This window comes from Eubalaena glacialis, chromosome 1 (assembly GCF_028564815.1).
Source record: "Eubalaena glacialis isolate mEubGla1 chromosome 1, mEubGla1.1.hap2.+ XY, whole genome shotgun sequence".
Classification (NCBI taxonomy): Eukaryota; Metazoa; Chordata; class Mammalia; order Artiodactyla; family Balaenidae; genus Eubalaena; species Eubalaena glacialis.
This window is the reverse complement of record NC_083716.1, coordinates 206,474,796-206,490,162: the sequence shown is the minus strand read 5'-3', so window position 1 is coordinate 206,490,162 and position 15,367 is coordinate 206,474,796. Positions and strand designations below refer to the sequence as shown.

General features: G+C 34.9%; 1 protein-coding gene across 1 annotated transcript in view; it reads left to right on the top strand.

The window, feature by feature from the left end:
• C2CD6 (C2 calcium dependent domain containing 6) overlaps positions 1–15,367 on the top strand; it is an 87,303-nt gene that overhangs the window by 5,241 nt on the left and 66,695 nt on the right. The window contains exon 2 of the mRNA XM_061186465.1: positions 14,863–14,949. Within this exon, the coding sequence (XP_061042448.1) occupies positions 14,863–14,949 (87 nt within the window). The remainder of the gene's footprint in view (positions 1–14,862; positions 14,950–15,367) is intronic.

Below are 15,367 nucleotides of genomic sequence, written 5' to 3'. Positions count from 1 at the left end.
TTTTAAAATATATTTGCGGGTCTACAAATAGTCTTTTATGATTTTTCAAAAGTCTTGTCATTTCTTATTTGCATTTTATCCCCATATACTGATTAAGTTAGCTAGTGGTTTGTATATTTTGTAGGCTCTGTAGATCAGTTTGGGAATTGATTTCTTAACAGTATTGAATCTTTCTAGCCAAGAACATGAAATGTTTTCCATTCATTTAGATCTTTAATTTCACTCAGGAATGTTTTGTAGTTTTCAGTGTACTAGTCACATTTCTTCTTTTAAATTTACTCCTAAGTATTTTATTATTTTGCTGCTATTTCTAATGTAATTGTTTTCTTAATTTCATTTCCAGGTTGTTCATTGCTATTATATGGAAATGCAATTGATTTTTATATTTTGTTCTTGTATCCTGAGACCTTGCTGAACTCGTTTATTAGTTCTAGTAGTTTCTTTCTTCTTCTTTTTTTTTAGTGGATTTCTTAGGAATTTCTATATACAGAATTTGTCACCTGCAAATAAAGACAGTTTTACTTCTTTCTTTCAAATCTGGATACTTTTTATTTCTTTTTCTTATCTGACTGCACTGGATAGAACCTTTAGTACAATGTTGATTAAAAGTAGTGAGAGTGAACACTCTTGCCTTACTGATCTTAAGGGGAAAACATTCAGCCTTTCACCATTGAGTATGATGTTGAAGAATTTCCCATCTATTCCTAGTCTGTTCAGAGGTTTTCATTAAGAATACATTTTGGATTTTGTCAAATACATTTTCTGCATCTAGTGAAATGATCATGTGATTTTTGTCCTTTACTGGACACATTTATTAATGTGGCTTATTACGAATTTTATTACATTGATTTTCGGATGGAAAATTCCCACTTTGTCATAGTATATGGACCTTTTTAATATGTTGTTGGGTTTAGTTTACTAATATTTTGTGGCGGAGTTTTGCCTCTGTATTCATAAGGGATAATGATTTGTTGTTTTCTCATCTTGTGATGTCTGTCTGGCTTTGGCATTAATGTAATACTGACATCATAGAATAACTTGGGAAGTGTTCTTTCCTCTTCTTTTTATTTTTTTTCCCTGAGTTTGTGAAGGATTGTTATTATTTCTTAAGTATTCGATAAAATTCACCAGTGAAGCAATCTGGGCGTAAGTTTTTTTGTTTTTGTTTTGTTTAGCTTGGTAGGAAAAGCTTTAATTACTAACTAAATTTGTTTAGTTGTTATAGGTCTTTCTTCGTGATTCAGTTTTGGTAATATGTGTAAGAATTTTTCCATTTAATCTAAATTGTCTAATTTATTAGCATAGAACTGTTTATAGCTGTCAGTAGTTATCTTATATGGCAATAAACTTTGCAGATGCAGTGCAGTTTAGGATTTTGTGATGGGGAGATTATCTTGGATTATCTGATGGGCCCTACGTGTAATCACAAATGTCCTTATAAGAGAGAGGTAGAGGGAGATTTGGACACACTCAGAAGAGAAGGCAATGTGATCACAAAGGTAGAGATTGGAGTGATGTGACCACAAGCCAAGGAACGCTGGCCAGTCACCAAAAGCTGGAAGAGGCAAGAATGGATTTTTCCTTAGAGCCTCTAGAGGAATTATTGCCCTGCTGACTTCTGATTTTGGCCCAGGGGGAACTGATACTAGACTTCTGGCCCTCACAACTGTGAAAGAATAAATTTTTGTTGTTTAAGCCACCAAGTTTGTGGTGATTTGTTATAGCAGCTACAGGAATTAATGCAATGGTATTTCTTTATAATCCTTTTAAGTTTTGTAAGGTCAGTGGTGATGTACCCCTTTCATTTTTGATTTTGGCAATTTGTAACCTTTATCTTTTTCTCTTCATCAGTCTAGCTAAAGATTTGACAATTTTGATGATCTTTTCAAGAACCTACCTTTAGTTTCATTGATTTTTTTTTAAATAATCTTAATGATTTCTGTTCTAATCTTTATTTTCTTCCTCCTGGTCACTTTGGGTTGAGCTTGCTCTTATTTTTTCTAAGTACAGATATTTAATGCTATCAATGTTCTGCTAAGCACTGCTTTAGCTGCACTCCATGAATTTTATGTTGTGTTTTCATTTTTATTCAGCTCATAATACTTTCTGATTTCTATTGTTTTTCTTCTTTAACCCATGGCTTATTTACAAATGTGTTTTTAATTTCCAAGATTTGTGTATTTTTCAAATTTCCTTGTGCTATTTATATATTTATAATTTATATATTATAAATTATGTTATAAGTTTATAATTTATATATAATTTATTTTGTTGAAGTAGGAGAACATTCTCTTTATGAATGTTTTTGAATTTTCAATTCTGCAAAATTTATTGAAACTGTTTTTATGGTCTAGCATATGATACATCTTGCAGAATATCCTATGTGCATTTTAAAATATCTATTTTGGGTTTTTTTGTTCAATATTTTGTCTCTGAGATGCATTCATGTGTATAGGTGTAGTTATTAATTTTCCTTACTCTATAATATTCCATTGTGTGAACATATCACATTATATTTATCCATTCTATTTTTTTTTTAACATCTTTATTGGAGTATAATTACTTTACAATGGTGTGTTAGTTTCTGCTGTATAACAAAGTGAATCAGTTATACATATACGTATGTCCCCATATCTCTTCCCTCTTGCGTCTCCCTCCCTCCTACCATCCCTATCCCACCCCTCTAGGAGGTCACAAAGCACCGAGCTGATCTCCCTGTGCTATGTGTCTGCTTCCCACTAGCTATCTATTTTTTTTTTAATTCAAACAGAAAGTTTCAAAAATTATAATCATCCTCATCAGTTCACTCAGTCCCATGTAATTAATTTTTTTTTCATCTTGATCTTTTGTTAGCACTTTTATGAATTCATCAGTTTTCCATTAGAGTTCTGAAAATGCTTATTCATTCAGTTCAGCAGTATACTCAGTTACCAGAAACCTGTACTTGTCAGAGTCTTTTCCATGAATTCCTTGAAGGTGAAACCCTTTTATAGGAACATTTTTGCAAAAGCATCAGAGTACACCCAGAACTGTCTGTAAATGACAAAAGACTTAAAAATGACCACGGTTGAAGATTTAATGAAAGTTCATAATAATGCAATTGACAAGGAAATTTAGTTATTTCTGAGATATACATTTTAAAATAATAACTAGAATTATGACTTATAACATTATACCAGAACATATGAGATTTTTAGGAATTTCATGTAGTGTCTGAAACATTTATATTAACATATTTCCATACAAATAACCCAAAGAAAGTTTAGTATTAGTTTTTTTTTGAATTTTTGAATTTTATTTTATTTATTTTTTCATACAGCAGGTTCTTATTAGTCATCAGTTTTATACACATCAGTGTATACACGTCAATTCCAATCGCCCAATTCATTACACCACCATCCCCACCCCCCCGCGGCTTTCCCCCCTTGGTGTCCAGACGTTTGTTCTCTACATCTGTGTCTCGACTTCTGCCCTGCAAACCGGTTCATCTGTACCATTTTTCTAGGTTCCACATACATTCGTTAATATATGATATTTGTTTTTCTCTTTCTGACTTACTCCACTGTATGACAGTCTCTAGATCCATCCACGTCTCAACAAATGACCCAATTTCGTTCCTTTTTATGGCTGAATAATATTCCATTGTATATATGTACCACAACTTCTTTATCTATTTGTCTGTCGATGGGCATTTAGGTTGCTTCCGTGACCTGGCTATAGTAAATAGTGCTACAGTGAACATTGGGGTGCATGTGTCTTTTTGAATTATTGTTTTCTCTGGGTATATGCCCAGTAGTGGGATTGCTGGGTCATATGGTAGTTCTATTTTTAGTTTTTTAAGGAACCTCCATACTGTTTTCCATAGTGGCCGTATCAATTTACATTTCCACCAACAGTGCAAGAGGGTTCCCTTTTCTCCACACCCCCTCCAGCATTTGTTGTTTGTAGATTTCCTGATGATGCCCATTCTAACTGGTGTGAGGTGATACCTCACTGTAGTTTTGATTTGCATTTCTCTAATAATTAGTGATGTTGAGCATCTTTTCATGTGCTTCTTGACCATCTGTATGTCTTCTTTGGAGAAATGTCTATTTAGGTCTTCTGCCCATTTTTGGATTGGAGTGTTTGTTTTTTTAATATTGAGCTGCATGAGCTGTTTATATATTTTAGAGATTAATTCTTTTTCTGTTGATGCATTTGCAAATATTTTCTCCCATTCTGAGGACTGTCTTTTCGTCTTGTTTGTAGTTTCCTTTGCTGTGCAAAAGCTTTTAAGTTTCACTAGGTCCCATTTGTTTATTTTTGTTTTTATTTCCATGACTCTAGAAGGTGGATCAAAAAAGATCTTGCTGTGATTTATGTCAAAGAGTGTTCTTCCTATGTTTTCCCCTAAGAGTTTTATAGTGTCCGGTCTTACATTTAGGTCTCTAATCCATTTTGAGTTTATTTTTGTGTATGGTGTTAGGGAGTGTTCTAATTTCACTCTTTTACATGTAGCTGTCCAGTTTTCCCAGCACCACTTATTGAAGAGGCTGTCTTTTCTCCATTGTATATCCTTGCCTCCTTTGTCATAGATTAGTTGACCATAGGTGCGTGGGTTTATCTCTGGGCTTTCTATCTTGTTCCATTGATCTATGTTTCTGTTTTTGTGCCAGTACCATATTGTCTTGATTACTGTAGCTTTGTAGTAGTATAGTCTGAAGTCAGGGAGTCTGATTCCTCCAGCTCCGTTTTTTTCCTTCAAGACTGCTTTGGCTATTCGGGGTCTTTTGTGTCTCCATACAAATTTTAAGATTTTTTGTTCTAGTTCCGTAAAAAATGCCATTGGTAATTTGATAGGGATTGCATTGAATCTGTAGATTTCTTTGGGTAGTATAGTCATTTTCACAATATTGATTCTTCCAGTCCAAGAACATGGTATATCTCTCCATCTGTTGGTATCGTCTTTAATTTCTTTCATCAGTGTCTTATAGTTTTCTGCATACAGGTCTTTTGTCCCCCTAGGTAGGTTTATTCCTAGGTATTTTATTCTTTTTGTTGCAATGGTAAATGGAAGTGTTTCCATAATTTCTCTTTCAGATTTTTCATCATTAGTGTATAGGAATGCAAGAGATTTCTGTGCATTAATTTTGTATCCTGCAACTTTACCAGATTCATTGCTTAGCTCTCCTAGTTTTCTGGTGGCATCTTTAGGATTCTCTATGTATAGTATCATGTCATCTGCAAAGAGTGACAGTTTTACTTCTTCTTTTCCAATTTGTATTCCTTTTATTTCTTTTTGTTCTCTGACTGCCGTGGCTAGGACTTCTAAAACTATGTTGAATCATAGTGGTGAGAGTGGACATCCTTGTCTTGTTCCTGATCTTAGAGGAAATGCTTTCAGTTTTTCACCATTGAGAATGATGTTTGCTGTGGGTTTGTCGTATATGGCATTTATTATGCTGAGGTAGGTTCCCTCTGTGCCCAGTTTCTGGAGAGTTTTTATCATAAATGGGTGTTGAATTTTGTCAAAAGCTTTTTCTGCATCTGTTGAGATGAGCATATGGTTTTTATTTTTCAATTTGTTAATATGGTGTATCACAGTGATTGATTTGCGTATATTGAAGAATCCTTGCATTGCTGGGATAAATCCCACTTGATCATGGTGTATGATCCTTTTAATGTGCTGTTGGATTCTGTTTGCTAGTATTTTGTTGAGGATTTTTGCATCTATAGTCATCAGTGATATTGGTCTGTAATTTTCTTTTTTTGTAGTATCTTTGTCTGGTTTTGGTATCAGAGTGATGGTGGCCTCATAGAATGAGTTTGGGAGTGTTCCTTCCTCCACAATTTTTGGAAGAGTTTGAGAAGGATGGGTGTTAGCTCTTCTCTAAATGTTTGATAGAATTCACCTGTGAAGCCACCTGGTCCTGGACTTCTGTTTGTTGGAAGATTTTTAATCACAGTTTCAATTTCATTACTTGTGATTGTTCTGTTCTTATTTTCTATTTCTTTCTGGTTCAGTCTTGGAAGGTTATACCTTTCTAAGAATTTTTCCATTTCTTCTAGGTTGTCCATTTGATTGGCATAGAGTTGCTTGTAGTAGTCTCTTAGGATGCTTTGTATTTCTGCGGTGTCTGTTGTAACTTCTCCTTTTTCATTTCTTATTTTATTGATTTGAGTCCTCTCCTTCTTTTTCTTGATGAGTCTGGCTAATCGTTTATCAAGAACCAGCTTTTAGTTTTATTGATCTTTGCTATTGTTTTCTTTGTTTCTATTTCATTTATTTCTGCTCTGATCTTTATGATTTCTTTCCTTCTGCTAACTTTTGGTCTTGTTTGTTCTTCTTTCTCTAGTTCCTTCAGGTGTAAGTTTAGATTGTTTATTTGAGATTTTTCTTGTTTCTTGAGGTAGGCTTGTATACCTATAAACTTCCCTCTTAGAACTGCTTTTGCTGCATCCCATAGGTTTTGGATCTTCGTGTGTTCATTGTCATTTGTCTCTAGGTATTTTTTGATTTCCTCTTTGATTTCTTCAGTGATCTCTTGGTTATTTAGTAACGTATTGTTTAGCCTCCATGTGTTTGTGTTTTTTACATTGTTTTCCCTGTAATTCATTTCTAATCTCATAGCATTGTGGTCAGAAAAGATGCTTGATATGATTTCAATTTTCTTAAATTTACTGAGGCTTGATTTGTGACCCAAGATGTGATCTATCCTGGAGAACGTTCCATTCCGTGTGCACTTGCGAAGGAAGTGTAATCTGCTGTTTTTGGATGGAATGTCCTATAAATATCAATTAAATCTATCTGGTCTGTTGTGTCATTTAAAGCTTGTGTTTCCTTATTAATTTTCTGTTTGGATGATCTGTCCATTGGTGTAAGTGAGATGTTAAAGTCCCGCACTATTATTATGTTACTGTCGATTTCCTCTTTTATAGCTGTTAGCAGTTGCCTTATGTATTGAGGTGCTCCTATGTTGGGTGCATATATATTTATAATTGTTATATCTTCTTCTTGGATTGATCCCTTGACCATTAGGTAGTGCCCTCCTTGTCTCTTGTAACATTCTTTATTTTAAAGTCTATTTTATCTGATATGAGTATTGCTACTCCAGCTTTTTTTTGATTTCCATTTGCATGGAATATCTTTTTCCATCCCCTCACTTTCAGTCTGTATGTGTCCCTAGGTCTGAAGTGGGTAAAAAACACTCTCAACAGCATATATACAGATCTTGTTTTTGTATCCATTCAGCCCATCTATATCTTTTGTTTGCAGCATTTAATCCACTTACATTTAAGGTAATTATCGGCATATATGGTCCTATTACCATTTTCTTAATTGTTTTGGGTTTGTTATTGTAGGTCTTTTCCTTCTCTTGTGTTTCCTGCCTAGAGAAGTTCCTTTAGCATTTGTTGTAAAGCTGGTTTGGTGGTGCTGAATTCTCTTAGCTTTTGCTTGTCTGTAAAGGTTTTAATTTCTCCGTCAAATCTGAATGAGACCCTTGCTGGGTAGAGTAATCTTGGTTGTAGGTTTTTCTCCTTCATCACTTTAAATATGTCCTGCCACACCCTTCTCGCTTGCAGAGTTTCTGCTGAAAGATCAGCTGTTAACCTTATGGGGATTCCCTTGTGTGTTATTTTTCCCTTGCTGCTTTTAATATTTTTTCTTTGTATTTAGTTTCTGATAGTTTGATTAATATGTGTCTTCGTGTGTTTCTCCTTGGATTTATCCTGTATGGGACTCTCTGTGCTTCCTGGACTTGCTTAACTATTTCCTTTCCCATATTAGGGAAGTTTTCAACTATAATCTCTTCAAATATTTTTTCAGTCCCTTTCTTTTTGTCTTCTTCTTCTGGGACCCCTATAATTTGAGTGTTGGTGCGTTTAATGTTGTCCCAGAGGTCTCTGAGACTGTCTTCAATTCTTTTCATTCTTTTTTCTTTATTCTGCTCTGCAGTAGTTATTTCCACTATTTTATCTTCCAGGTCACTTATTCGTTCTTCTGCCTCAGTTATTCTGCTGTTGATCCCTTCTAGAGAATTTTTAATTTCATTTCTTGTGTTGTTCATCACTGTTTGTTTGCTCTTTAGTTCTTCTAGGTCCTTGTTAAACGTTTCTTGTATTTTCTCCATTCTGTTTCCAAGATTTTGGATCATCTTTGCTGTCATTATTCTGAATTCTTTGTCAGGTAGACTGCCTATTTCCTCTTCATTTTTTAGGTCTGGTGGGTTTTTGCCTTGCTCTTTCATCTACTGTGTGTTTCTCTGTCTTCTCATTTTGCTTACGTTACTGTGTTTGGGGTCTCCTTTTCCCAGGCGGCAGGTTCGTAGTTCCTGTTGTTTTTGGTGTCTGTCCCCAGTAGCTGAGGTTGGTTCAGTGGGTTGTGTAGGCTTCCTGGTGGAGGGGACTAGTGCCTGTGTTCTGGTGGATGAGGCTGGATCTTGTCTTTCTGGTGGGCAGGTCCATGTCTGGTGGTGTGTTTTGGGGTGTCTGTGGCCTTATTATGATTTTAGGCAGCCTGTCTGCTAATGGGTGGTGTTGTGTTCCTGTCTTGCTAGTTGTTTGGCATAGGGTGTCCAGCACTGTAGCTTGCTGGTCGTTGAGTGGAGCTGGGTCTTGGCGTTGAGATGGAGATCTCTGAGAGATTTTCGCCATTTGATATCACGTGGAGCTGGGATGTCTCTTGTGGACCAGTGTCCTCAACTTGCCTCTCCCACCTCAGAGGCACAGCCCTGACGCCTGGCTGGAGCACCAAGAGCCTGTCATCCTCACAGCTCAGAATAAAAGGGAGAAAAGAAAGAAAGAAAGAAAGAAGAATATAAAATAAAGTAAAATAAAATAAAGTTATTAAAATAGAAAATAAAAATTATTAAGAAAATATTTTTTTAAGTAATTAAAAAAAAAATGACAGAACACTAGGACAAATGGTAAAAGCAAAGTTATACAGACAAAATCACACTCAGAAGCATACACATACACACTCACAAAAAGAGAAAAAGGGAAAAAAAAAATATATGTCATTGCTCCCAAAGTCCACTTCCTCAATTTGGGATGATTCGTTGTCTATTCAGGTATTCCACAGATGCAGGGTACATCAAGTTGATTGTGGATATTTAATGCACTGCTCCTGAGGCTTCTGGGAGAAATTTCCCTTTCTCTTCTTTGTTCACACAGCTCCTGGGGTTCAGCTTTGGATTTGGACCCGCCTCTGCGTGTAGGTCGCCTGAGGGCATCTGTTCTTCGCTGAGACAGGACGGGGTTAAAGGAGCAGCTGATTTGGGGGCTCTGGCTCACTCAGGCCGGGGGGAGGGAGGAGTACGGAATGCGGGGCGAGCCTGTGGCGACAGAGGCCTGCGTGACGTTGCACCAGCCTGAGGCGCCAAAGGCAAATGACTCTTAATCTAGAATGTAGGTATCTTTTGAGTTCTATCTTAGTTGAAGATCTTCTCCCTCTGTTTTTAAAACTTTGCCATAAGGAAAAACACTACCCTCAGGGGTAGCTGGTCCTCAGGACCTCAAATCCCTTCTTGATTGTAGACCATAGGCCAACCAGCCCGAGAGGCTTGTCTGCTCACCCGCCGGGGCGGGCTGGGGGCTGGGAGCTGAGCCATTCTATTGTTAATGAATATTTGGGTTGTTTCTATTTTTTGGCTATGGTGAATAATAGTTTTAAACATTCTTGTACATGTTATACATATGCCTACATTCTGTTGGGAATATATCTAGGAATGGATTTTCTGGGTCATTATTATGTATATGTTCAACTTCAGTACAAAATACCAAAGAGTTTTTCAAAGAGAATATAAGAAATTATATTCCCACTGGCAGTGTATTAGAGTTCTAGATACTCCAAATCCTTCCACTTGACAGTGTCAGTCTCTTTATGGTTAGCCATCTCAGGGATGTGTAGTGGTATCTCTTTGTGGTATTAACTTTCATTTCCCTGATGACTAATGAGGGTGAGTTCCCTTCCAAATGATTATTAGCGATCTTATAACTCTTCTGTGAAGTGCCTGTTCAAGTATGTTCCCCATTATTCTGTTGTATTGTCTGCCTTTTTCTTATTAGTTTGTATAAATTTGTGTATACATTCTAGTTATAGGCCCTTTGTCAATTATACTAAACATGTTGTAAAAATCAGTCAGTGGCTTATGTTTTCACTTTCTTAATGGTGTCTTTTTGATAAGTAGAAGTTATTAAATTTAATGTAGTTTAATGTATCAAACTTTTTCTTTGTGTTTATTGCTCTTTGTGTTCTGTTTTAGAAATCTTCTACCCCAACGTCATGGAAATATTCTCCTATATTATCTTCTATTTGTTTTTCCTTTCACATTGAGATCTACAAATTCACCTGTGACTGATTTTGTGTGTGTGTACTGTGAGGTACAAGTCAGGTCTTTTTTCCTCTCTTTTTTCCTTTTGTTCTTTTCTTTTTTCTTCTCTCCCTCTCTCTTTTCCTCCTTCCCCCCTCCCTCTTTCTTTCTTTCTTTCTTTCTTTCTTGCCTGCCTTCCTTCCTTCCTTTCTTTCTTTCCTTCCTTCTTTCTTTTGTGTGGCGATTTCTATTTAACCCAGTTGAGAGTGTTTTTGACCCACTATTCTATAGTTCCATCCTTGTCACAAGTGAAGTGTCCGTAAATGTGTGGGTCTGTTTCCAGACTCTAATCAGTTTCTTTGGTGCATTTGTCTATCCTTGTGCTAATGCCATTAGAGATTAAGAAATAATATTTTTATTTCTTTAATTTTTAAGTATGTCATCCTGTTTTTCTTCTTTGAGATTGTCTTGGAAAAGCTCATCAGTTTCCATAGGAAGACTTGTTGGGACTTTGATTTTGATTGCATGAAACTATAGCTCAATTTGAGGAAATGAATTATATATATTTATATAGTATACTTATATATAATATAAACTTATATGTTATGTAATATATAATATTTATATAAAATAATATAATTAATATTTATATGTAAGTATGTATACTTATTTATATATAAGCATGTATACTTAAGTATAATATACTTATGTGTAGTATATAAATATGGCATAATATAAACTGTGCCTTGCTTCTTTATGCTTTTACACTTATTTATTTTGTCTAGGCTCCTCTCCCCCTAGTTCTTAATTTTTTACTTCTTCAGACCCACTTGAAGTATCATCTCCTTCCCTAACACTCTTTCTCCTCACTCCCCTTATTTGCCCTGTGTTTAAGAGATAGTTTGTAGGTATCCTGAATGGGGCTTGGTACTGGAATATTAACCTTTGTCCCTCTTTTGCTCCAGAGTTGTGACCATTAGTATTTTCAGAAAAGTGGACAGCCAAATAGGGAACTAAGTATATCAGCTTTATCCAAGGCTTTCTGGTGATGAGTCAAAACTGAAAACTATTATGGAATTCTTACCTCCATCTCATATTGAAGGCAGTGGAGCTATCAAATGGAGAAATTGAACCTCCTTCATTCTGAGCAGACTGTGCCGAGGTGTGCATACACATGGGAACTGGCAGCTTAAAGCCTCCAGAAAGACAGATTTAGGAAAGCGAGGCATAGGCATCTAGATGTGACTTTTTAGCAGTATTCTCCAAATTTCTTTGATTGCACAATCTTATCAATAAAAAACATGAACATTTATCACCAGTATTTTGTATATTTATTTATATATTACATAAATGCACTGTAATTTACATAATAAATTGTATAATATACAAAAATTAAAAATGATAAATAAGCAATACTTCTAAAAATGATTTTAATTACATTTTGTTTATTAGTGGTACAAAACTCAATAAGCATCACTGTTTTTGAAAAGCATGATTTTTTTAAAATTTTTGAATTTTATTTTATTTAGAAAAGCATGATTTAATACTTTGTGATGTAGTGATTTAAAGTTCTGGTTCTAAGGCAAATTTATTTCAGTATTTGGTTTTTAATGCTGTTATATTTGAAAAAGGTGCCTTTAAAGATTTGAAATTCCAAATGGAAGAGATGCATCTTGGTTGAGCCTAGTAAATCACAGTACTTATTTTTCTTTTCTATTATGTTATTCAAAGCTTTTAGCTCACATTTTTTGAGTAAAATGTTACTTCTCTGATTAATTAGTTCCGGTAAACTCTTTGGAAGGCATTGCATTTTTTTTATATTTAAAAGGAAAAATGGTCTGTTAACCTGCTGAAACTCTTCATTTGTGAGACTTTTAAACAAATAAGAAAAGTGTTTCTAAGTTTTTAAAGTGTGATACTGTGAGCTTCTAGGGTACTCATAACACATTTGCACACATATAAAATTACATTAGAAGGAGGTAGTTCCAATAGTTTTTAAGATGTTCTTATCTTAACGTGAGTTTATTTCAAAAAGATAGTTATTTTCACACTCATTAAAATGTCACCACCTTACTCTGAAAGGACAGAGAAGTATATATTTTAAAATATTTGCTAGTTTATATACTACCGACAGTCATCACAGAAAAGTTTAGCAAATTGCAACATTTATCTTTTTGTAAAACCAAACTGCATGATGCATCTTTATGTTTGCCAACTTTTTAAAATAATTTGCCATGAAATTTCTTGGGATCAGTTCTCATCTATTTGCAAAGCAGACTAAATATTCTACTACTTAATGTAATTGGTCAACCCACTTAACTAGCAAACGCAATACCCTGAAAGCATGAGGGCACTGATGTGAACCCCTCTGAGTGTGAAACTCACACTTTTACTCAGAATATTTGTCTGCTGCTTATAGTCGTCTGTATGTGCTTACTTCCTTATTTGTTAAAGAAGTTGGAAAATTCTAATATTTTCTCCTGCTACTCTAGAGAATAATCCTTGGTCCCTGTTGTGAGTGGTCTTGTTTCATGGGGTCAGAGAACCACAGAGTGTGAAAAGGAGTCGTTGCTCCCGTGCTTGGGCAGGGAAAAAGACGATTTAAAACATCTCTTTTAGACTTAAGAATTCCATGCACCTGTAGCTTGTACAATGAATGGCAGTGTCTGACCAATCAAATAAATCATTCTTTTTCCATGTATAAGATCTGTGCAGAGAATGAGTAAAGATAAAACTGTCTCTTCTCAGCATTTGTTTTACTTATAGTGAAATTGTCATTGTTTTGTTATCTGTCTTCAACACCAGCCTGAACTTCTGAAGGGCAGGAACGTCTCAAGCTGGAATCAGCAAATTGCCAGGCATATAGTCCTGCCAGCACATTAGTGAATGTTAATTGATGTAAGGATAGTGAGCTTGCCATTAGTGCTAGGAGTGGGAGCATCCTAGGAAAAGGTAATCATGTAGGCTAGTAGGTTTTCAAAGAAACTGTGGAATGGGGGAGAGTGGGCCAGAAAGGCCATTGGGGAGGAAGTACAGAGCAATGTGAGTGAATGTTCAGACTTTAAAATAGAAGTGCCACGAGGAACTTCTGCTTTTGGGGGCCAAAAGCAGCAGAGAGGAAAGGCATAGTGGAATTAACTGAAATTAAAATTCTCTGCAGGTTCAGGAGAAATTCTAGATGGTATCAGAGGCTTTATGAGACTAGCCTTTAGAAGTTTTGTTCAAGGTTCTAATAGAATTTTGGCAAAGAGTTGTTTTGTTCATGCTGCTGCCATTGAAGAGAGCTCTGCTCATATGAGGAAGGAAAAGTAAAAAGGTAAGAAAATGAGGGATTGTTAAGTGTAAAATACCAGGTTGTTAAGGATAAATTGAGTATTAGTATTCTAAAGGATTTTTCCCCAATTATTTTGTATTTATTATAATGCATATTCAAAGTAGACTTCCATAATAAGATCATTAAAACATTAGAAAATATGAGGTTCCATATTAAATACACATACACTGTCCACAGATTGATATTTTTGCAACAATTGTTGTTTTGTATTTGCAACAATACAAAAAATACAACAATTTTTGTACAGTAATTGTCGTTCAGTTAGCTTAACCTATGATTTAATCATATATATAAAAAAAAAAACACATTAAGCCAGTCAGGTGCAGCAATAACAAAATGATCCAAGATGTATAAAACAAATGTTTTCAGTACACTGAAAGCATTTGTTTTATACTTTAAAACAAAATTTTCAGCATAATAAGGAATTATTAATACTATAAAAATTAAACAAGTGATTCTTGAAAGACACATAATGACAAAGATTCCTGGGAAATTATTGTTTATAAATAAGGCCATGTTGATTCAAGTTCAGCAAAGTACAATTCTCCTTTTCAGGTTAGATTTTTAATAGACGGTTTGTTCACTATTCCCCGCACCCTTCCTCTCCTTTCCCCTCCCATCCCTTTCTCTTTACTTTACTATACAAATCTATATTAAAATGTCTTGTAATTTTTAAACGCTAACCATTATGTGTCTTGACCAGAGCCCTTAAGAACAAAGTTAATTATTAGCCCAGAAATATTAGTTAGTAGGGTTACTCTGGATGAAATCACACAACCAAAACCCAAAAGCCATCTGTTCATTACTCCTTTTCACTGTACCTACTATTCCAAAGGATTAAATTCCAGTTCCTTCAGTGGCTGATGACTGAAGGAATATTGGAATAATTTGCAAGCAGAATTACTGCCATTTGTGGGATACAGGACCTAGTCCACATTAGATTAAGACCATCATTTTTACTTAACAAGAGCTCATTGTTTATGCTATTATGTACTTCTCTCCTCTCTCATAATTCCCTTAATTATTTTATATTTAATTGTACAGATTTCGTTTCTCTGCTAACTTAATGATAAACTTAGTGAGGGTAGAGATGAGTTTTCAAGTCATAGAATATGTTATAAAATATATAATACCTGATACTAGATGCTCATAAAATTTTTGTTGAAGTATAATATCTTTTCTAATTATATTCTTCTCTGCCTTATAAAGTCTTAAATTAGTTTATTTACATTGTAGATGCTGAGAAAAACTCTTAAAGGGTCTGAAAGTAAAGAACTAGAAGTAACACCTGAGGCACCAGCTTTGGTGCCATTTGGGGATGTGGTATGTATGACTAAACCTCAGTAAACCTGTACAAATTATTTTTTATTTCATATGAAAACTATTTAATGTCAAAAAGCATGTGTAGAAAATGGTCCTCTCTGATAAACATATTCATGAATTTTTCATTTTTATGAGTCAGAAAAGCATTCTAATAATCACTGAAATTATGGAAAACATCCTGATTCACAGAAAAAATGTCTCTACTAGGGATTCCCAAATGCTAGTTACATCAGAATTACCTGGGATACTTTTTTAAAACATTGATTCTTGGGCCCCACTTAAGATCCGCTAACTTAGAAACTGAGAATAGGGCCTAGGAACCAGTATTTTTGTTAAACTCTTCAGATAATTATATTTTTGTCAGATTCAGGGACCTTTGAGTGATAATGGATCCCACATCTCTCCCTCATCCAAAAAA